General features: G+C 35.6%; 1 protein-coding gene across 3 annotated transcripts in view; it reads right to left on the bottom strand.

Annotated features, from left to right (window-relative positions):
* Positions 1 to 1,884: 1,884 nt before the first annotated feature.
* Positions 1,885 to 23,220, bottom strand: part of STK3 (serine/threonine kinase 3) — a 302,874-nt gene continuing 281,538 nt past the window's right edge. For all 3 annotated transcript variants that reach the window (XM_079126263.1, XM_079126262.1, XM_079126264.1), the window contains one exon: positions 1,885 to 3,243. In XM_079126263.1, coding sequence (XP_078982389.1) covers positions 3,085 to 3,243 — 159 coding nt within the window. In that variant the 3' untranslated portion in view covers positions 1,885 to 3,084. The remainder of the gene's footprint in view (positions 3,244 to 23,220) is intronic.

A 23,220-nucleotide genomic window follows, 5' to 3' on the forward strand; every position in this document is an offset into this window, starting at 1 on the left:
CTTATTAAAGTATTATATAATTTCCGTTAGAGAAGCTACATATCCGTGAGTGAATAGAGCGTGACTTGGGGGCTGTGATTCAGTAAATAAGCAGAAGAAAAAAATATAAAAGCATGGAAGTAATGTAGGTAAGGTTGTCTGACACATAGTAAGTGCCCCCAAAGTAGGTGTTCTTATTTTGACATCCATTTTAATAAATACTTTTCCCCTCCAATTTATATTGGCCAAAGTAGCTCATAATTTGAACATAAAACTATGCTAAAAATAAGCTGTGTAAAGGTATTGTAAGTCTGGAGAAATGAGTCATCTAAGTTCATTAAATCAAAGAAAAAACTTTCTTATCTACAGGACAATATATACCACAATGCTGGCTTTGCAGTGAGATGAAACCTTGACTCATTAGCTTCGCTTACATTCACATACTGTATTTATTAAAAGGCGGGGGTGTTCAGAAAGTATGCTTACCTATTTTTGGAAAGTTCTCAGCAACCAAGGTCAAAATAAGAGGTTTCTTTGAAGACACATTAAAATAATTCAAAAAACTCTTTCCTAAGTTTCATGATTAAGCAAAGCTTTACTAGATTTGATGGTTACTTTCATGGCTTATAGTTCTTAAAAAACTAAGTGTCGTGTCCCCCCCCCCCCCCCCCCCCCCCCCCCCCCCCGGTAGGGGTGGAAGCTAGAAGATAGGAAAAGGAAAAATTTAGAGATAGATCATCCTAAAATGTTTTGGAGTTTCCTACAGTTCTAAAATAAAACATCACCCATTGTTCTTAATTCTCTTAAATATGTTTGTGTTCATATATGTAGTATTTAAATAGACATAGATACAACAGGGAAAAGTCTATTCACATAAAAATTACAATGTGATTGGAACATGACATTACTAAAAGGTGAATTCTTGTTCATATTGAATTAGTACAAGTGGCTAACAAACAGGCCTCACTGAATTAATTTGCACAGATTTTCTGGTTTAGCAAACTGAAGAGAACTCATCTTCATTAATGTAGGTGGTTTGACTTGGATGATAGCAAATCAGCCATTTGATTCTGTCATATTAGGTCAGGTGTTAGGTTGGTGGGGAAATAAAAAAAAAGTTAAATTGGGTAGAGTGAGTTGATCAACTCATCTGGCTGTCCCAAATAGATTGCAATAAAGATCAGCTGAAGGACTAAGTTAAAAACATCTTAATATATAAAGCTCCAGCATATGCAAAATAAGCTGTTAGTCATGTCTTATTTTTAATAACCTTTATAAACTTCTCAATACTTATCACTATTTTCACAATCTTACATTTTATATGCAATTATATACTTTACTATTTTTAAGGACTTAAAAGAACAGAGACAAATTTGATTCCAAGACACAATCTTGTGTACAAATGCCATTTTAAAAAGGAATGGAAGCTTTCCAGAGATGACATACCTTCTGTGGTAGACACTGACAAATTCCAGCCACATGGTAAGGCTGCACTAAACTTGCTTTTTTTGGTCCAAGCGTTTCATTCATTTCTTTGTTTTTAAACATCATTGGTCTGTTTGGGCTATATAGTTAGGAGTGACCATGTGACTGAATACTGAGTTGTGGCTTACTTGACACATGTCACTGCTGGCTAGAGTGAGCGTGACTTGCCAGGGCCCTCTTCCAATTATGGTAACCACAAATGTCGTATCAGCATGTCCGTGGGTGTGGATGAGAGAAGCAGGGTGCCCTGCCAATATGGGATGGGCCTGGAGCTCAAGTGACTAGCCTTGTCAAGTTAAGCCACTGAAATTTTAGGTTTGCTATCCCTGCATAATCTAGCCCTTCCTGCCTACTATATCTTCCCTGCTTGGAAAAGACAGTCTAGGTTGTGAATTTTAAAAAAGATTCAGAGATGAAATGTGCTGGGTGGCACAGTAAAATTTATTTGTCTTTATGACTTACACATAATAATTAAAGACAGAAAAGAACAAACACTGTCAAGATGGCCATATGTAGCTTAGGAAACAACTGGTCCCAGTTCAATTATACAAATACAAATGTTCATTCAGCTTAGAAATGAGTTTCTTTTTAATGTTTTTAACCTTTTTTTTTTTTTCCAGTCCCCAAGGCTTGCACAGTTTAGTACAAATGTTTTTGCTATTTTGTTATCATCAGGCACATGATGTTTACCAATTCCAGGAAATAAATGAAATCAACAAAAAGTCCTGGCCTACATAGAGCCCAGTTTCACAGAAATAAGTTTGATGAGCTTAATATAGTTTGATTAAGTTTAGCTATCAGACCTACACATGAAACATGAAACAGTATTAACAAATTACATTCATCTTAAGGTTTCATTTCTTTTAAAATATTTAGCATATTTTCTTTTTGTGCAAGTTTCATTCCTTTGGTTTTACACATTATTGGTCTGTTTGACAATATATATATTTCTACTTGTACCAAATATCAAAAATTAAAAAATTAAAAATTTGAAAAGTCAAAATGTATTGTTTCAATATAAAAAGACCTAGCCCATTTGGGTACTACTGCTATTACTGCTTTGCTTCTATTGGAAAACTATCCTGGAAATCAAGATATGTACCTCATAGCATAGCTCCCTGCTTAAAATATAACTTGGTTGAACATTATCACCTGTTAACTTTCACAAAGCTATCCTGTCTTGTTTTTAAAAACAAAATTAAGTGAAACAGCATAAATAAATAAGTCTATCTAAGGAGATACAATAAATAGGCTTCTAGACAGGAATAAAGAATATTGTAACATAAAGCCCTTCAGTGCTATACAATTAAACAATAGCTTTGGATCTTCAAGGTCTCTACATATAGCCTTCATTTTATAAAAGTTTTATTGCTGGTATTCAGCTGACGGACAAAGAAAGGAACACATTTCTATTGTTTTTATAGTTTAAAAAAACAAAACACAGTGGATACAATTGTAAATTGTGTCATTTGGGAATTTACCTAAGTATGTGTCATCATTAGTTTTGATCTTTGCCTAGTTGCAGAGCATAAATCTTAGGGATTAAAAAAATCATAATATTCTTTTAATTCTTAGTGGTTTCTTGGTCTCTAGAGTGGCTACAAAACAGAGAAATTAGACTCAAAAGTTTTGCTGCCTTCTTTTCTTTGCATCCATTGCATCCAGAATAGGCTGTCTTTTTGCAGTGTATCTTTGACGAAGTTCTTCTATTTCTCGTTCCATCATGGGGTCCAGTGCTTTTAACCGCATCTGCAGTTCTTCTAAACTTAGATTTTTTAACTAGATATTAAAAAAGAAACACAATGGTATTAATATAGTAAAATTATTCATGATACATTGAAGTCTAATGAGTTTTAGCATAAATAACTCAGCAGATTCTTTTTTTTTAATTGTTGGTAGACCTTTTATTTTATTCATTTATTTCTATGTGGTGCTGAGAATCAAACCCAGTGCCTCACACATACTAGGCAAGTGCTCTACCACTGAGCCACAACCCCAGACCCTCAGCAGATTCTTTACATGGCCTTTGAAGTGTGGTTTAAATATTAAAACAGGAATTCCTTCCCTGAAAAACCCAGAAGCCACACTTTGCAAGATCTTAAGAAATTTGCAACAAAACAATCAAAACTTCTGCTTTTAGGAAAGGGAAAATAAGGAAAAATAAGCTAATGAAAAGTATCTGTTTAAAAAAAGTACAAAGACAAATCCATCACTCTCAACAAGCAGATGTTCAGGATATGTTCCTGGGATAGTCACTATAATCTCGTATCTTTGCTGGCCATCTAGTGTTATAATAATCACAAACACTTAACAGAGATCACTTAAGAATGGGTCAGGATCAAATGAATATTAAATTAACAGGTTTATCCTCCATTTTACTAATTGCTTAAATTTTAAGCACACAGTTAAACAGAAAATTACTTTATCCAGAAGAGTTTTACCCTAAGTATTTTGATAAAATAAGATTTTAAATTCATGAGTCAAAATATCCCAAACCTGATATAAACTGTGTAAGTTCTGATGTGGGTTTGGCCAATCAGAAAATGAAATGCCTGTGAAATTTTCACTGTATACATTACAGTTTGATTATGTTGGTTTCAGGAGATGATAGCAGCATATCCTTTACTGGTTTCCTGTGTAACAGCAGGAGAGAGTCCTCGTGTCATGTGTAAAGGGGATAAAATCTGCTCTGCTATATAACAGGATCTATGGCATCTGAGCTTTATTGTATTTATTTATATGTCAAAACAGGAAGATATGGATTATCTCCTGAGAAACACATTTTAGGGACTATCATCTGGGGCTTAAAGGATGCCCTATAATATGTAACCTAACACGCTGAGCTTTTATCTTATAAACAAACAAACAAAAAAAAAACATTAAAACTGTCTCTTAGAAAAACCAAATGTGACAGCAATGGTAGCAGACAGGTAGTTAAAAAAAAAAAAAAAACAAAACCCTGTTAAACCCCAATAACTTTCAGAATGCTATCATTACATACTCAGCAATTTGGCAAATACAGTAAGGAAAGCAAAAAAGTGCTATTTTCTTACTCATAAGAAACTTGGAGGTTAGCTGGAAGGGTAAAGATCGAAGGACTGATGCAAGACCCCATACAATAAAGCTCCACTTGTACATGGAAATGATAGTGAGAAGTTCATGAACGAGCTTCTCATGGGCAAAATTCTTCAACATGTGTGTTTTTTCCTGGGATGGCATCCTTTTTTTTTTTTTTTTTTTGTTACTGAAGATTCAACTCAGGGACAATCAACCAGTGAGCTACATCCCCAGCCCTCCTCCCCATTTTTTTATTTTATTAGAGACAAGGTCTTGCTGAGTTGCTTAGGGCAAAGTTGCTGAGACGGGCTTTGAACTCAAGATCCTCCTGCCTCAGCCTCTGGAGTCGCTGGGATTATAGGTGTGTGCCACCTCACCCGGCCATCCATTGTTTTTTGAATAGACCTTCACTCAAAAAGAGAGGAGCCTCACTATAAATTCAGTGCAACTCAGGGAGTGAAAAGATTCCCTTCCAGGAGTAGGGACTGGACTAGTCCTTGAAAGGGAGGGTACTTCAGAGCAGTGCATAGGGCCCTGAGAAGGAGGCTCTCCCATGTTAAGTCAAAGGACTTTGGATACCAGAGAACAAGAGGCTCAGAAGATGACTCTGTAGTGGGAATGTGGGAAGAGAGAACGGACAGGTTTCATGGGATTCAGAGACAAAGCAGGTCAGGATTCTGGGGAACAACAACTAATTCTGGGGCAAAAAAATTATATAAGAGCAATCAGACTAGGCTTTAAAATGATCAAACTTCCAATTTATCTTCTGTTTTATGATGATAACTATCTTTGGTTATTTTATGAGTCAAACTAGAAAACACTCTCATTACTTATAGTTACCAAAAATAGCACTTCTCAGCTGATTTTCTGCTTTACTCACCATACCTGACCCTAAGTGACTTTTGCTTCCTAAATTCAAATCTACTCTCAGTTGAAAAATATTCTGAGGATACTGAAAAGAATGAGTCAGCCTCTGAAGGAAATTCAGAGGAGGAGTTCCAAAGATATTTTGAGGAATGGCAGTGTTACGGGAAAGAGTGAACAGGTTCCCATAATAGAATGGGAAGGTGAATACCACTCACTTTGGGGTAGAAGCTCTGGTATGTGCAAATTAAGTCCTGTTATTCTTTATTTGTGTCACAAAATAACCTAGCTTTTAATGTTATAATATACATATAAATATATAATTTGTAGCATTATATCTTTATTAATTTTTAATCCAAGTATTAGTCATACATCTGTTTTATGTTCAGTTCTGCTCAAATTACTGTAGGGATAAATGAGCCAATAAGGAACCTTGAAACTTTCTCAACAGGTGATATTGAGTTTAAGGGCCAATGGACACCTGGTCACATTTCCCTGAGAACGAAAGACATGCCCAGCTGTGTCTACCACAAATCCAGTTTCACTTCAGTGTTCTTCAAGACATCATTTCTATTTTAGTCCACATTAATCTTTCCCATCTCTGAATTTCTATATCACTCATAAACACCACAATTTAGCATTTAGTTTTAAAGTCATGTAGAGATTATACACACTTCTAGAAACTATCCAATTATACTGTTAAACATGATGACATGAAGGTGAATAAACAGGAAGGAATAATAAAAAATGAATGGGTTACTCTAAAACTAGAAGAAATAACATCATGCAAAGGAAACGATTATTGTTATTTTAATTTTTTTTGCACTAAGATACACCTGTGAATATCTTGAATTACTTATACTGGGGGCAAAGTGCCAGTAGTTTATAAATATTATATTATATTATGGTAATGAACTGAATTCAGGAAAGAAACTGCACAGAAGAAAAATTCCCTTCCTTCAACAGACTTCTATATTTTCAATATGTAAAATTTGTGAAAAAAAACTCTGTGATACTGAAGAGCTTATCTGACAGCATTAAAGAATTAGATGTTCCATATAAGGTAAATTAATAAACTACCTAAACTGTAGTTATTTACATGATAAAACTTCGTGTCAATCATTTTGAACAGAATATTTCTTTATGAAGTATTTTACAGAATATACTGCCTTCTAAAGCAGAAGACATAGGAACTAAAACAACCTTTCCTCGATGATGATTCATCATTATTCATTCATATTACTAATCTGTGCCAAAATTAGTATTCTCCTTTTTTGGGGGGGAGGTTTTATCTTCTTCATTTGAGGGAAATCTGTCAGCCCATTTTCCTGCCCATCATGGGACATACACTTTTATATTTCTACACTGAGCCTGTTCACCTACTGGGAACTAGAAAAGCAAATAAACAATCTTACAAAGCATTAAACTAAATAAGAATAGGTTGTGAATAAAAGTCCAAGGCTCTGTGAAAATGATAGTGCATGTCTCTAATGCTGAAGCTTGTTATATCTATTTCTAGTGCTTGCATATTTTTAAAAATCTGATTTCAGATTTTTGGCTGTGTAAGGTTGAGGTTACAGGAAATCTGATTCTGTGTAAGGTACATATTTGGTTGACTAAAAAGGGCTGGCAGGGAACTTGAGAGGACTCAATATATTTATTGATATTTCCTACAGATCAAGCACTGTAGACACAGAAATGAATAAAACAGTCTTCTCATAATGAGCTTGAAATGTGGCTGGTAAGACAGGTACATGCACAGATAACTTGCTAAAGAGCAGAAAATCAGAAAAAGGATGGTTGTGGGGAAAAAGCAAAACAGATGAGCAGATACATACAAAGCATATGAATGTGTGGCATCTTAGGGTATGTCTAACAGGTAGCTGAGATTCAAGAAGATCTATGTGGGAAGAGGAATAGAAGATGAAGCAGGAAAGAGTGGGAAAAGTCAGATCAGTAAGGATCTTAAGTGTACTGCTACAAACTTCATGTGATAAGAAAAAAATGCTAGATGTGACATGATCAAATATGAGCTTCAGAAAAATATTTCCAATAGCAGATATGGAAAGTGGATTACCATGGGAAAAATGGAGGCAGGAAAGCCCATCAGCAGATTACTGCAACAGTCTAGTGAGAAAATGTTTCAACAGGGAAAATGGAAGTGAAGACTGGAAAGGAAAGAGGGATATGAGAATGTGAAAGTAGAATGGGTAGGGCTTTCTTTGCTTACTGGATGATTATGAAGGGTTTGGAGAAAGGAAGGTTACAGGGTGATTTTGGCTTCAAGTTTGGTGACCCTATAATTCTTGAATTCTTCATGCCTATAAAACCAGCATCATGCAGACAAGGTCAAGGTCTGCTACTGATTTGAGCAGTAGCAGAGTCTTCTTGGATCACAAATGCAAGTGGACTCTGAGTGCCTGGACATCTGAATATGGAGGACTGAATTCCAGGGGACCAAGTCGCTAGGCAAACTTGTATAAGCAGCAACCTTTCCCCAACCCACAAATAAAGTCTTTTGAACAAGCTTACACCTTTATGTCCTTGACCCTGTGAAGTTGGGGGTGGGGTGGGGGGGTCTAGTCAATTCCTGAGATGCCCTCAAGGCATCTTTTCTATTTTCCCAGTGCAAAGTACTTGGCTTCTTCTTAATTGTGTTAATCTCTTCAGCAACCACACCTTCCATGGCCCCAACTTTACACAGACTTCTTTTCAAACTGCTTTTTGCTCCTTATTCTTACTGCAAATCTGAAAGCAGCCTTGAAATTTCCTTTAACACATAAACTAGTCCATCACCTTTAATCACAGTCTTACTCAAAGTTCCAGGGCATGGACAAAGTATAGACAAAATCTTTGGTAGTATATAACATGAATCACCTCTACTCCAATTCCAAACAGAGTCCTCATTTCCCTCATTGATCTCATGAGCACAATCTTCACTATTTGAGTTCCTATCAGCATTCTGGTCTTTCAAGTTCACATCAGAATCACCCATTAAGCTCCACTTACAACACTCGAGGCTTCTCTAGACTGCATTTACAAACCCTTTCAAACTTCTTTAACAAATCAGTTCCAAAGGCTTCTGAACCACAAGGTCAGGTACAGTCAGAGCAACAACTTTACTTCTCAATACCAATTTCCTATGTTAGTCAGCTTTTTGTTGATGTGGCAAAATATCTAAGAAAAACAACCTAAAAGGTGGAAAGATATTTTTTGGCTCACAATTTCAAAGGTTTTAGTTCACAGCTGCTTGGTCTCATCTGGTGGGGCTTGTGGTTAGGCAGAACACTGTTGGGCAGGGGCAGAGGGAGGGAGGGAGAGAGTGGGTGGAGAAGGGCAGAGGGGAAAAGGAGAGAGGAAAGAGAGAATAAATGCTTCAAAGGCATTACTCCTTTGAACCTCCTGTCTCCAACTATGTCTCATCTCCTAAAGCTTCCATCACCTCCCAATAGTACTATCAATGGAGATCAAGCCAACACATGAGCTTTTGAGATACATTCCAGATCTAAATCTGGAATGGGTAATGAGGTAGAGATTGATACTCTCGTAAGGCAGGTGGTTAATAAAACTGACTTTAGTCCTACTAAGTTTGAGATATGAGCAATGTATCAAATTGGAGACATCTTATATGGGATTTTAATTTTGGGGTATAAGAAGCCAAGAAAAGATTCAAGCTAAAAATATAGCCTGATGTACAACTAATTAGAACAAAAAAAATCAAAAAAATAAAAATATAGTCTGAGGGTATCATTAGCATTTAGGCTACCACTGAAGTCCTGGTTGAAGAGACTATCCAGGGAAAGGAAGTTTTCTCCCTGAGGTCACAATCTATCTATAGTGTCCAGTAGAAAACGATCCCTAAACCTTGGCATTTGCACTCAAAGGCTCTTCTCATTTTAATAGAACATAATATTGGTAGGTTTCTAAATAACTCTAGATTATGATGTTATGGTTTGGACCTAGAAAGTCCCCAAAGGTTCATATGTTGAAGGCTTATTCTCCAATGTAGTGATGTTTGGAGGTGGGGATTTGGGGAAGTGATTGGATCATGAGGGCTCCGACTTCATCAATGTATTTATGAGTTAAGACATTCATAGCTGAATTAAATACTGAGAGGCGGTAGAAACTGTAGCAGGCAGAAACTACTTGGAGCGAGTGGGTCCTTGGAGGCATGCCCTTGGGGACTATATCTTGTCCCCGGTCTTTCTTCCTTCTCTATGCTTCCCAGATGCCATGAGGTGAGTAGCTCTGCTTCAATCTACCCTCTCTGCCATGATGCTTTGCCTCATCATAGGTCCACAGCAACTAGGCCAGAAGACCATGGACTGAAATTTCTGAAATTGTGAATCAAAACAAATCTTTCCTCCTTGAAGTTGATTTTCTCAAGGATTTTGTCACAGTGACAGAAATATGACTAATACAGATGTCAGATATAGAAAAAACAAAGAAAAAATTAGATTAACAGAATTTTTTACTTTTTAATATACTGGGTATCATTAATAGATATAAATCTGTGGCTGGGTTTTATTTCTGGTTAAACTCTACTAATATATATTTGGCACTTGATTTCTGTAGCTATTAAGTCTCCCACAGGCATGAAAATGTTCGGGGAGGGAAACATGGCAGAACTGGCTTTTTTAGTGTCTTGGAAAACAGAATTGCTCAATGCCTTAGTAGTAAAGAGATTCACAGATCAGATAAAATTTTATGGATACTCATAATGATAAGAATGGTCCTGCAACAGCATAATATCCACTATCACCATTTTAAAATGCTAATCCAAATTGAAACTTTTTTCAGCAAATAAGAATAGAATTAGAAGGAAAAGATGAGCTTCCTGAATTAGTGTTAATATTATTATGACCACAGTTTCCTTAATCACAATCAGGTTCCTGAAAATCTTTATGAAAAGGAAGATAATCACTTTAGAATTGCTATGTTTATGAATTAACATAGTTTATGGTAAATCAACTTGAATTTACTTTTCTCAATATAGGAAAAGAAATGTTACATATGAGCCATCTTTCAATGATATATAAAACACAATGGAGCTTATTATCATAGCTTTATACCAGTATATTAATTCAAAAATAAATTCATATGTGAACTAGAATTGAAGTAACATGTCTTTGATCTATATTTGTTGGAATTTAGAATCTGGTAAGCCAAGTCAGTAAATAAAAGAATTTTAAACTATACATACATTGTGGGTTTTGTACACTGTGAACAAATGTAAAAAATGAGTAACTCATCTGGAAATGGCTTTCATATGTTTTAAGCTTATTCTGTTTAATATAATTTAATTTTGAATTTAATGATGACATAGAACTTATACAACAAATTGGTTCTTAAATATACAAGTGTTCACACTGTGAGAGAATACTGTAGTCTGACAATCTTTACAGACATTACAGTCACAAGCTTGATTAATGAACAAACTGATGTGCAGTGAGAGGAAGACTCTGAATGCAAAGGCAGTGGAAAGTACAGCTTTTTCAAAAACAAAATACTGAAATGAGAGGGAGGAAGAATATGAAAAATGGTGGAATGAAACAGACATCATTTCCCTATGTACATGTATGATTACATGAATGGTATGAATCTACATCGTGCACGACCACAGAAACAAAAAGATGTACCCCATTTGTGTACAATGAATCAAAATGCAGTCTGTAAAAATAAAAAATAATTAAAGAAAAATATATAAAAACAACAAATACTGACTGAAGAAGTGATATTTCAGAACAATATTGGTTCATTACCTGAGGTTTTTTTTTTTTTTTTTTTTAATCTATTCACAATTTTGCTTTTCCTGGAAATCTGAGATAATAAATATCAGGGGACAAGAAGTATTAATGAGAATTAAAATCAATTTCCATAAAAACGTTTAAACAGAGATTGGATAAACTGTATGGGCCTGAAAAAAAATTTTGGTATGGCATTGTTAAAAGTCATTTTTATGACTAAGTCATCTATTTCACAGAAGGATAAAGACAGGTTATTATGTTAAATTTTCATATATCTCAATGAAAAATGGAATTTTGGCAATAATGTACTTTAACTTCCTTATTTTAAGTGAGGAAACAAAAGCTAGTTTGCTCAAGGTTATACACTTGGTTAATGGCTGGCCTCTGCACCAATGTCTCCCTTTCCCATTATACCATAATACCATATTGACTACTGGCACTCAATTACTACATTTTGTACATAAGTTTGGGGTGAAAAATCTCAAATTTGCCTTTTCAAATCCTATTTCTTCTCTCTCTCTCTCTCTCTCTCTCTCTCTCTCTCTCTCTCTCTCTGTGTGTGTGTGTGTGTGTGTATAGACTGGGCCATTGGTAGAACCATGCTGGGCATGGTGGTGCACACCTGTAATCCCAGTGACTTGGGAGCTGAGGCAGGAGGATTCCAAGTTCGAAGCCAGCCTTGACAACTCAGTGAGACCCTGACTCAAAATAAAAAGAACTGGGGATGTAGCTCAGCAGTAAAGTGCCCCTGGGTTCAATCCCCAGTAATCCACCTCCTCCTCCCCCCAAAAAAGAAAAGAAACCAAATTGATGAGACAGCAAAAGTATTGTAAAGGGATGCAGCCAGCTCAGGTTCAGAAACAAACAAGACCCATAATCCAGTTTGATTTGTATCATTTGGGAAGGAGAAGATTCACAATAGCTTCTAATTATTTCTGACCCATTAGGTTTCAACCTCAATAAGCTAAAATGTTTTGTTCTTCTTTGATGAAAACTTAACAGATTTTCTTAAATGGTTTTAAAATAGGAAAGAGAAGAAAGAAGGCAGAAGAAAGTAGAGACATGTTAACTACTTTCTCATTAGAGGACAAACATACCTTTTCATTCTGTAAGTTCAAATTAACTAATTGTTTAACATGACATTTCACTGGAAACTTGGTCATGTTTCCAAATAGCACAAGTTATTCAAATGGAAATCCACAGTAACTAAGTGTGATATTCTTAATCTCATTAGCACTGTCAAGAGTTGAAAACGTGAAATCACCATAATGGGGTGCAGTGCTGATAAATTCTCACAGTCTTCAACCTGAGCTGAAAATGAAAATATTTTGTAAGTATTCAGATAAGAAGGCCACACTGAATTGAAAATTTGTGTGCAACATGGTTAGAGCCATCTTCTGCAATGGAATAAAAAGCAAAAGGTAGAATTCTTTTTTTTTTTTTTTTTTTTTGTGGTGCTGGGGATCGAACCCAGGGCCTTGTGCTTGCAAGGTAAGCACTCTACCAACTGAGCTATCTCCCCAGCCCTAAAGGTAGAATTCTTTAAGCTTCATATCAGCTGGTAAACTAGGATCTCCCAGCTCTTTTTTTTTTTTTTTTTAAACAAATTAAAAACTTTAAAGGAAAGCCCCAAACCTCTTAACAATAATAATTAGATAGATGAATAAACAGATGCTTGTTCTCAAGTTGAAAAAGTCAAAACTTTTTTATAGACATAAACATTCTGGTACTGGAGTTGTGGCTCAGTGGTGGAGCGCTTGCCTAGCATGTGTGAGGCACTGGTTTGATTCTCAGCACCACATATAAATAAATGAATAAAATAAAGGTCCATCAAAAAAAATAAACATTCTCTTTGAAAATTGGTAGAGTTTGGTATAAGAAATTCATTTTGTTAATTTGGATTATCATGGGAAGGAAGGGAAGGAAGGGAAGGAAGGGAAGGAAGGGAAGGAAGGGAAGGAAGGAAGGAAGGAAGGAAGGAAGGAAGGAAGGAAGGAAGGAAGGAAGGAAGGAAGGAAGCCAGGAAGCCAGGCAGGCAACCCACCCAAGTAAAAGATGCAAACTAATAACTCATTTTTTATTTCTTACATAAAATAGTGGTACAAATAACTAAGTGATATGAGAAGTAAAGATTAAGATTTAATCAGCAAGATTAAATCAAATCACTGATAATATCAGAATTATTTCTGAACTCTGAGTAGTGAAAGGCTGCTTATAAATGATCAGGAGGAGCAGTCAGTAAAATTAAAACTTCCTTTTAAGTTTACACATCTAATCTACTTATAAAAACTTAAAACACCATAGTCAAGTGATAAGATGGAATTACTTTCTAAGATAATTTTTTTTTTTTTTTTTTGGTCTACAGGAAGACCCTTAGGTTTTTATATTATTTTCTGTTTTTGTCAAAACAGTCCTAATTACATTAGAGATTCTTTAAGTCTTAATCTCAAAAAGTAGCAAAAAGGATTATAAAGTTTTTAAATGTACAAATGTGATAACATTTCAAGACTTAATGGATCTATAAATTGCTTGAATAATCTGTATGTCAAAATAAATGAGACAACATCACAATGAAGTAAATGCTCCTATATGTTAATTTAAGTCAAACACATGTACATACAGTTAAAGAGTCAATCAAGAAACTCCTGTACAAGGTTTGCTATGTTTACTGAGAAAACAAACTCTTCCTAGCAACTATTTAAATAAATCTCACAGATGCTACAGACCTTATTAGTAGCCTGTGATTAAAAAAATATGGATTGCTAATACTGTATCCTGACTCATCTATTTTCCCATCTGCTAGCAATTCTAACAATATGAACTATCAACAGAATGGCTAACAACAATAATCTTCTATGGCGATTTTAATGTTGAATTGCCTATAGCATTTTGTAAGACTTACCAGTGCATGCCTTAGACTATTTTGAGATGTTTGTGGCCTGGAGCAACATATTCCTTTTTCCCTTAATGTTCCATTTTAGCTGAAATTTTTACTGTGTTGAACAGAATCTGATTTGGTTTTAGAAAACATTGTTCATGGAGGCTGCCACACTCATTTTACTAAATAAGAGCAGGAAACACACTGAAGAACTAGCAAAACTCAGTCAGGTCCTATGACTGGCTTCTATATATACCAGGTAAGATGCTTTTACCAATAAGATTGAAAAACAGAGATCATTTTTCTGGTTTATTTTCTGGCACTGAGCAGAATATGATAAATTTTCAGATTAATTCAAATAATTATGAAGCCTGTTTAAAGAAAAAATCTACATAAACATTTAAGACATGCATTTTAAAAAATAACTGAGTGATAATTTCAGGCACATAATATATTTTAGAAGAAAAGTAATTAACTGTAAATCCCTTAAAACATGATCTCAAATATCTGTATTATCATCAAATCTACTAGTAGACTCTTCTTCAAACAGACATTATTTACCCTGTTTGGGGCTAAGTAACCTATATGTCTTCTGGTGACTGACTGACTATAAATACTCTGGGACTGTAACTATAAACTGCTACAAAGTGTTGTTTTGGCTTTTTAACCTCAGAGCATCTAGAAGAAATTTAAGACATTTAGATTTTCATTCCCAAAGAAAAGGCAGAAAATGGTTTCTTGTGGATATCAATGAAAAGAAGGGGACAGTGTCAATTACTGATCATTTGCAACATGCTGGATACTATCGTAGGTCCTGTACACAAAATTGTTTAATCCTAACAATCACCTTTAGGAGTAGATGTTACCAATCTCATTTTACAGTGTGGGCACTCAGGTGACCCATATTAGATCACATAGCTAGAGATGCTTATGCAGGACACAAAGGCAACATCAAACCCACTAACATAAGAGCTATTTCTTGGGTCTCCAAGAATTACAAAAGCACTTCTTTATCATATCCAGCATTTTTTAACAAGTAGTTTATAGACTGAAAATAGTGAAACAATATTTTTTTTTAAAATCCCATCTTTCTTCCCAGGTTGTGCCTAGTGAAATATTTTACTAAGATTAATGTATTTTAGTCATAATTGGTCTTATGAAAAAGTGTATACATTTATTAATCCTTTTTCTGTTGAACTGGCTGTTTAGCAAAATAAACATTTCTATGTAGCCCTTTGGGATCAGTTCCATAATTTTATCAATATGCTCTGACAAAACCAATAAGGCATTTTTTTTTTTTTTTTTTTTCCAGATACAGGCAAGACTTTCTGACTGCCCCCATGCTTGATCTGGTGCTGTATTCAGCTTGGATCTAGTAGATGAGCTATAAACTGATGAGTATTACAACAGTTACCTTGTCTTAGAGAAATCTTGGTCACCCATTTAAACGATGAATGATGGTATTTTAGTTGCACTCCTCAATAGCAGTTGGATAACATTTCCTTTTATGTTTTTCAGTTTCTATAAAGTAGTTTTGTCTGCTAAGAATATTAGGTAGGACTGGGGATATAGCTCAGTTGGTAGAGTGTCTGCCTCGCATGCACAAGGCTCTGGGTTCAATCCCCAGCACCACACACACACACACAAAAAGAATATCAGGTAAAACATGATCCACATGCTGTTCTGCTCTTAAAATATATTGTAAGTAGCTTTAAAGTTATAGGCCCAAGATAACAAAATCTGACTAATTCAAAACCGACCAGCAATGAAATTTTTCTGGATATACTAAGGGCAGATGAAAAAGTTTTATTACCTTTGTTTGATGTCTTATCTCAGTAACACTTTGAATAGTTTAAAACACTGATGAAGCCACAAATAAGTGCTTCACAAATTGTCTTTATGTACTTCAATTCTTAAAAATTAACAATATGATAAACATAAGATCACAAACATTAAAACAAAATGGCTTAAAACAGATCTGTAAGTAGGTGATTGTTAGTTGAATCTCTGGAGCTATTATATAAATTTAAAACAACTTAATTTTTCTCCAGGCACACTTTTTCAGAGCTATTATGCCAAATTTCCCTGACATATCCTTTAAGAAAATTGGGACAGATCTCACAGATTTCTGGTCACTTCTAGTTATTCAAAGTCCAGAGCAATTATTAACTTTAATCTCATATTGAACATGAATCTTGCCCCTTCCTGTCAGCATGGGTTATATGAAGAACCTTTTCCCCATTCCTTTCCAAGGTCTAGCACCTCCGTTGTTGGGAACCAGAAAAGAGACAGGGATCTTCTTAGGTAAATGATGACTGTCAGTGAGCGAGGGTTCCCTGGGCCTGCTGTGCTGTGGGTGATTATTTATGGTGTGTGCACAGAAAGAGCCTGTGTATTTTCCGATGTGGTCAGTATTATCCTGGTGTAAAGGGGCAGCCTAGTCCTCTTCTAGGTTGGGTATTATTTCCTCTGGCCTGGGAACTATCTGTGCAGCATTAACACTCCTGACCTCCTCTTCTAGAGGACAGAGATCATGGAAATTCTGCTTCACACTCTCCAGGGACCACTGGGACCCACAGAAGGTGAGAAGTCTCCTTGACTATTCTTTCCTGGCATAGTACAACATGGTCCTGTTATTCCGCAGGACTTAGCTCTACCTACAAAAGTCTCTTACCTGCAAAACTCTTAGAGAGAAGCAGGCATGAGTGTCTATGTTAATAAACCACGCTTCCTCCTAGAATAACTGAAAACTTGCTCACTAAGCTGTTTCAGTGGATCTGCAGACTTAACTAGCTCAGTAGGCAGCTGGCTGGGGTACCACATGCCAGTCTCTTTTTCTAACAGAACCACCATTCTGTGTGAATGGTTCTTTGGAAGTCCCTTCACTTGACTTTAGTCTAGGTAAACAGAGCTCCTGTCTCCCCTTCCACTAGATTGTCAATTCCATTAGGATAAGGATTTTGTCTTGTAAACAGCTGTATCCCCAGTGCCTACAACACTGCCTGGAACATAGAAGGTGCTTAACAAATAGTTACAGAATAAGTGAATAATCCCCAGAGGGAGGTGTGTCTGGCCTTAATTGTTGGTGACTTTCTTTAGAACATGGGATTCCTACTGTAGACTCTAGTGTCAATTCTGCAGTAACAGTTCTTTTCAACAATGAAGTGTACATATCTAATTACTTTAACAAGTGCATATGTGATACATGCATGTGTGGGGAGGGAGATAAAGTAGGTGAATTTGTAATTGAAGCAAAGCAAAAAGAGTATCTGGGAAAATTAGAGTATTTTTCAAATATCTCATTAATTTTACTCCAGGATGGTCTCATGCTCCATTACATGTTTATTCTGCATGTCTGGTGATACACTTATTTTGATAAAGGACTCATCATTTTCATTCACAAAGATGTAAAATTTCACTTTTTAAATCTATACAAGTTTTAAAATAAAGATGAGCTAAAAGCCATAAATCATGAAATTCAGATTGTAATGGCTAATACAATATAATTATTAGGATATTTTATAATTATTACAAAATAATACTTTTAGCAGTGAAGCAATTGGGAAATAAATAGGATCCCTTAATTCTTTAGTTTTGAACCATTTAAATCAGTATTTCTTTTAAAATACTCTAGAATAAGAATCATGGTTTGATAACTATCTATAAAATATGAACTCCAAATACAGCAAATGTGGTTTTAGAAAAACTTAAAAAGCAAAATAAATTTGATCAAAGTTCTTCATTCTTACTTTAGAAAATAAAATTTACCAACAAGGAAACATTTTAGCATTTTCAAACTTAAAGTGGTATGGTTTGTGGTTGAAATGGTATTTTAATTTTCCCAGCTACTAAGACAAATGTACAAATTCAATTAAAACTCCATGGAAAGAGTCAGGTATTCAAAAGGATAGAAGGGGAAAAAAAGAAGGCTAGGAAGATTCCTGTGAAAATGTTTAAACATAAAATCCAAGCCTACTCTAATAATAATCACTTATGCAAACCACTAACTGAATCAAACATAAGCTGACAGCCTCTGCCCTTGTCCTTTCATTAATATTTGTTTAAAAAATAAGTCCATAAATGCTACAAATAAGGGAGAAAATGATACTCAAGGACATAAAACTAGCTAATTATTAACTTAAATGTGTCCTATGAGTGAGATGCCAATTTTCAAAAGTAAATGCTTCATACTTTAGAGATAGATGCATACCCACCCATGTTTACATCAGCACAATTCATGATAACCAAGTTCTGAAACCAACCTATGTGCTTGCCAACAGATGAATGGATAAAGAAAACACAGTATGTATGTAGAATGGAGTTTTACTCAGCCATAAAGAACAAAATTATGAAAACAAAATTAAGAAGAACAAATTTATGAAAAAATGGTCAACATCTCTAGCATTAGAGAAATGCAAATTAAAACTACACTGAGATTTCATCTCTCTCCATTCAGAATGGCAATTATCAAGAATACAAGTAACAATAAGTGTTGGTGAGGATATGGGGGAAAAGTTACACTCATACATTGGTGGGACTGCAAACTGGTGAAACTATTCTGGAAAGCAGTTAGGAGATTACTCAAAAAACTAGGAATTGTTTGACCTAGTTATCCCACTCCTCAGTATATATCCAAAGGAGTTAAAATCAGCACACTTCTATGACACAGCCATAACAATGTTCATAGCAGCTCAATTCATAATAGTTAAGTTATGGAGCCAACCTAGGTGCCCTTCAACAAATGAAAGGATAAAGAAAATGTGGTATACATACACAATGGAATATTACTCAGCCAGAAAGAACAACTTCATGGCATTTGCCCCTACATGGATGAAACGAGACTATCATGCTAATAAGTGAAATTAGCCAATCTCAAAAAACTAAAGGTCAAATGTTTTTTTCAATACTGGAAGGCTAACCCACAATAGGGGGTGTGTGTGCTACAGAAGTTCAGTGGATTAGACAAAGGGGAATGAAGGGAGGAGAGGGAAGATAGGAAAACGAAAGACTGGAATGAATCTGACATAATTTTCCTATGTACATGTATGAATATACCACAGTGAATCTCACCACTGTGTACATCCATAGAAATTAATTTTAAGAAATAACTGGGTAAATGGCAGAAAGATCAATAGAGGGAAGGGAACAGGAGGTGGGGAAAGGGAAGGGGAAGGAGAGGTACTGGGGTCAGAATTAGAATAAGACATATTCAGTGCTTGTATAATTACATCAAAATGGATTCTACTGTCACATATAATTAAAAAGAACCAGTACAATAAAAAATCATGTCATTTGCAGGAAAATGGATGGAACTGGAGACTATCATGTTAAATGAAATAAGCCCAACTCAGAAAGAAAAGAATGATATGATTTTTCTCACATAAGGAAGCTAGAGGGACAAAAAGAAAAGAAAAAGGAAAAAAAAGGGGGGGGGTGCTGGGAGGGGAACCCATGAAAATAAAGGGGAGACCATTAGGGGAGAGGTAGGGGATTGGAGGAGGGGGGAAGGAGGGCAAAGGAGGTACTGTGGAGGGAAACAGATCAAACTATGTTATAGGCATATATAACTAGGCCACAATGAAACCACTATTCTGTGTAATTAACATGCACCAAAAAACCACAAAAGTAATGCTTCAAACTCTCATCATTCTGGTGTGTGGAGCATACAATAGCGTTTGTGGGTTATGTCATCATCTTAGACTGAAAATAATGACAAGAAAGTAATATGCCAGTGTCATTTGCAAACATAATAGCTTACAGTAAACATTTATTACAAGCTAAAATTTTCACACTTAGATGACTACAGTAAATGAATGGCCCACTAAGTAAAGCCTTGTAGAGAGGAGTGTCTGAGAATTGTATCAAATTAAGTTTTCTAAGATTATTTTTTGGTATCAACTAATTTAGTAGAGGATGTGACACTAAAATTTTACCTCTAATATTACCTTATAAAATGAGCGCCTTCCCAAAGTATCCCAGAAGTTGTCAGGGCTAGGTGGGACCCAGATGCTGCCCCTCACAGAGGAAGCAAAGCTTTGGTTTCCTCTTCCCTTGAGCCAGACATCTACTTTCTGAGTGGCCTCACTAGTAATGGAGACATGGAAGTGGAGGCAGAGACAGTGGCTGGGGGACTTTACAATGAGTAACTGATCTCACCTTGCATCTATGTACTGGAAAGTCAGGAGATTATGGTCTTGAGTGGAAACTTGGGGATCAGAATTTGAGCTCTGGTTTGAATAATATACATTAATATGAAGTAGTTTTACTCATAAATCTTTACATTTTATTTTTCAGGATGAAATTTCAGCTCAGTCTTTAAAAAGTCCATTTTAATAAGGATAAAAGGAAAAATGCATCTTTAATTACTAACCAAATGAAAGACATACTGTTAGTTTACTTCCTGTGGAAAAAATAATAAAAGAGCTATGTGAATATTAAATTCAATGTATTCCTGAGGAACTTTCCATAAGATATTGTTAGCAAGTGACTGACATATACTGTTATTCAAAGACTAGTATATCTACTGGATAGTTATTCGGATATTGTTTTATAGTCACAGACAATGTCATGTAACTCTCAATCCCAAACAAATGCTTCATCAGCCCTAGTGATGAGTACCTAGTACCTGGTATCAACAGATACTGGCATTCTCTAAAGCATGCTTAAACAAGAATAGTGTTGAGTGAAATTTTCTTTGCCTTATTAGATTCAGAGTAGAGGTGCAATACCAGAAAGAGAGAAATTAATTTGGAAAAACACTGCATGCACACTCAAATACTGCAAATTGGTTCATATAAAAGCACATTTCTTGATGCCCCTATTTACCTTAGCTCTTCTAGTCTACTTTCAGCTAGAAATGTCCATATGACCAAATCTTTCCCTGCTGGAGTTCTTTTAACCAGAGTGCATGATCTTGTAACCCTGTGAAGCCCACTCAGTCTTGCCACCCCAAACCATAGGTATCTTCTTATCACCCTCAGCCATGGGAAACAGGCAGGGCTGGCCTGCCCTAACTTTTTTTGGCCTGTTGCTTTTTTCTTGGGAATATCTATTTCTCATAGGTATGTTTACTGCCTCATCTCACCTGTACCTAACTACAAGGTTTGTTCAGCAGACCACCCTCACTCTCATAGTTCATTGTTAGTCACAACTGCCAGCGGTGCTGGGTCATTTTGCCAAAAGAAAAGAGAAAGAACTCTTAAATGTTGAGGCAGCTTTCAGGTTGTTAGCTACCTTCTAATTTTCAATCGCCAGAAATTGTTTTTCACTGGTCTTTTCCCTTGGCAAATCTTTGCTCTAAATATTAAAACAAAACCAACCAAACAAAAAAGACACTGTTTATTGACTCTTAAAAGATAATGAGTTTTTAATCTTGCTGAGTGACCAAGTATTGAGTAACTTAACTATTCTGTAAAATCTTTTAAATTTCGTTAATGAAGTAACTTACAGAATGCCTGAGTAGTAGTGGCAAAAGGGCAACTAGTAGAATGGAATAAAATTAAACAATACTAAATCAACTGAACTGTAACCAAAGCAAACTTTGAATAAGCAGGGCTGTTCTGAAAAGGGTGTGGATGAAGTTAAACTGTTTGACTCAGGGAATTTAAAGGTTTGTGGAGGATGGGAGGCTTCCACCTGCATCATTGGTTCCGAAGAGTCAAGAAGATGGGCCATCTTCAGATCAATGATATTTGGAACTCAGAAAACAGAGGCCACTGCACTCCATGGATATGAACAGAGGCATCTGCAAAAAGCCCCTCTCAAGAGGGCAAGATTTCAGCCTCTAAGAGAGGCCCAGGTCGCTGGCTATCCAGCACCCTCTGGTGGTCAGATCTGGCCCTCAGATTATCTACACTTTAAGAGACCTGCTTCCCACTCCTCTTTTTTTTTTTTTTTTTTTTTTTTTGGGGGGGGGGGTGTGCTGGGGATCGAACCCAGGGCCTTGTGCTTACAAGGCAAGCACTCTACCGACTGAGCTATCTCCCCAGCCCCTCTACTCTTTTTTTTTTTTTTTTTTTCTTTTTTTTTAGCACAATATATTTAAAATCTTTTCTAAAGAAGGAATCATCAATAGCACTGCTGGGCTATGGGTAGGTGTGAAACTACTTCTGTGTAAATTTGGCACCCAAAAAAGTAAGCTATTATAATGCTTCCAAGAGAGAAAATGTACTCTGAATGTGTTTAAAATCCCATGGGTGAAGCTACTTAAATGAAAAATATCTGGTCAATATTTAGCAATTTAAAACTAATTCTTTTCAGGCACTTACAACTACATGAAATATTCTTTTATATATAGATTCATATTATTATAAATATCATGCACATAATAGCTAACATGCATGAGTACTTACCACTAGCAATAACTATGCTGTTATCTCATATAAAAGGCAATAATCCTGTGACACAGTATTATTAATATCACCAGTTTTCAGAGTTTAAACTTTCAGATGCACCATGAAGCTTAAGTTTCCCCAAGATATTTAGTTATTAAAAGGTGTGACTAGGACTTAAATCCAAGGTAACTTAATTTCAGAGCTATCTTTTTTTGGGGGGCAGGGGGTGCCAGGACATCAACCACTGAGCCACATCCCCAGTCCTATTTTGTATTTTATTTGGAGACAGGGTTTCACTAAGTTGCTTAGTGCCTCGATTTTGCTGAGGCTGGCTTTGAACTCAAGATCCTCCTGCCTCAGCCTCCCAAGTCCCTGGGATTACAGGCGTGTGCCACTGTGCCAGGATAAAGCTAGCATTTTTAAAGACTGAACAAAATAATTAGAGATACATAGTTTGGCCATAATAATCTTTTCCAGAAAAAAAGATTTTCTTAAAGATGTTAAATTAGATTCAGATTGGCAGAGATTAGGTCAATGATGCTTAAAAACGAAACTAAAAGAGCATGCCAGCTGAGTGTTCATTTCCTAGAATGCTTATTCACATAAACCTTACTGAGTGGGTGGGGAGTTTATAACTGATCGCAAAAGCCTGAGATAGAGTATTTTAAACATCATAATATATTTTATGGTACTTAACAATTCACGTAGAATGTTTACATGAAATCCTTCATAATAATTTTGTGAATTGTATTTTGTAAATAGGCATTCTTACTTTACAGGTAAAATTAATGAGGCTTAAAATTATTAACTTCCTTAAGCAACAAAATTCCCCCAGAATCTAAGATAGCCCAATGACTGAATCTAGAATGAATTTATA

This window comes from Sciurus vulgaris, assembly GCF_902686455.1.
Source record: "Sciurus vulgaris genome assembly, chromosome: 1".
NCBI lineage: Eukaryota > Metazoa > Chordata > Mammalia > Rodentia > Sciuridae > Sciurus > Sciurus vulgaris.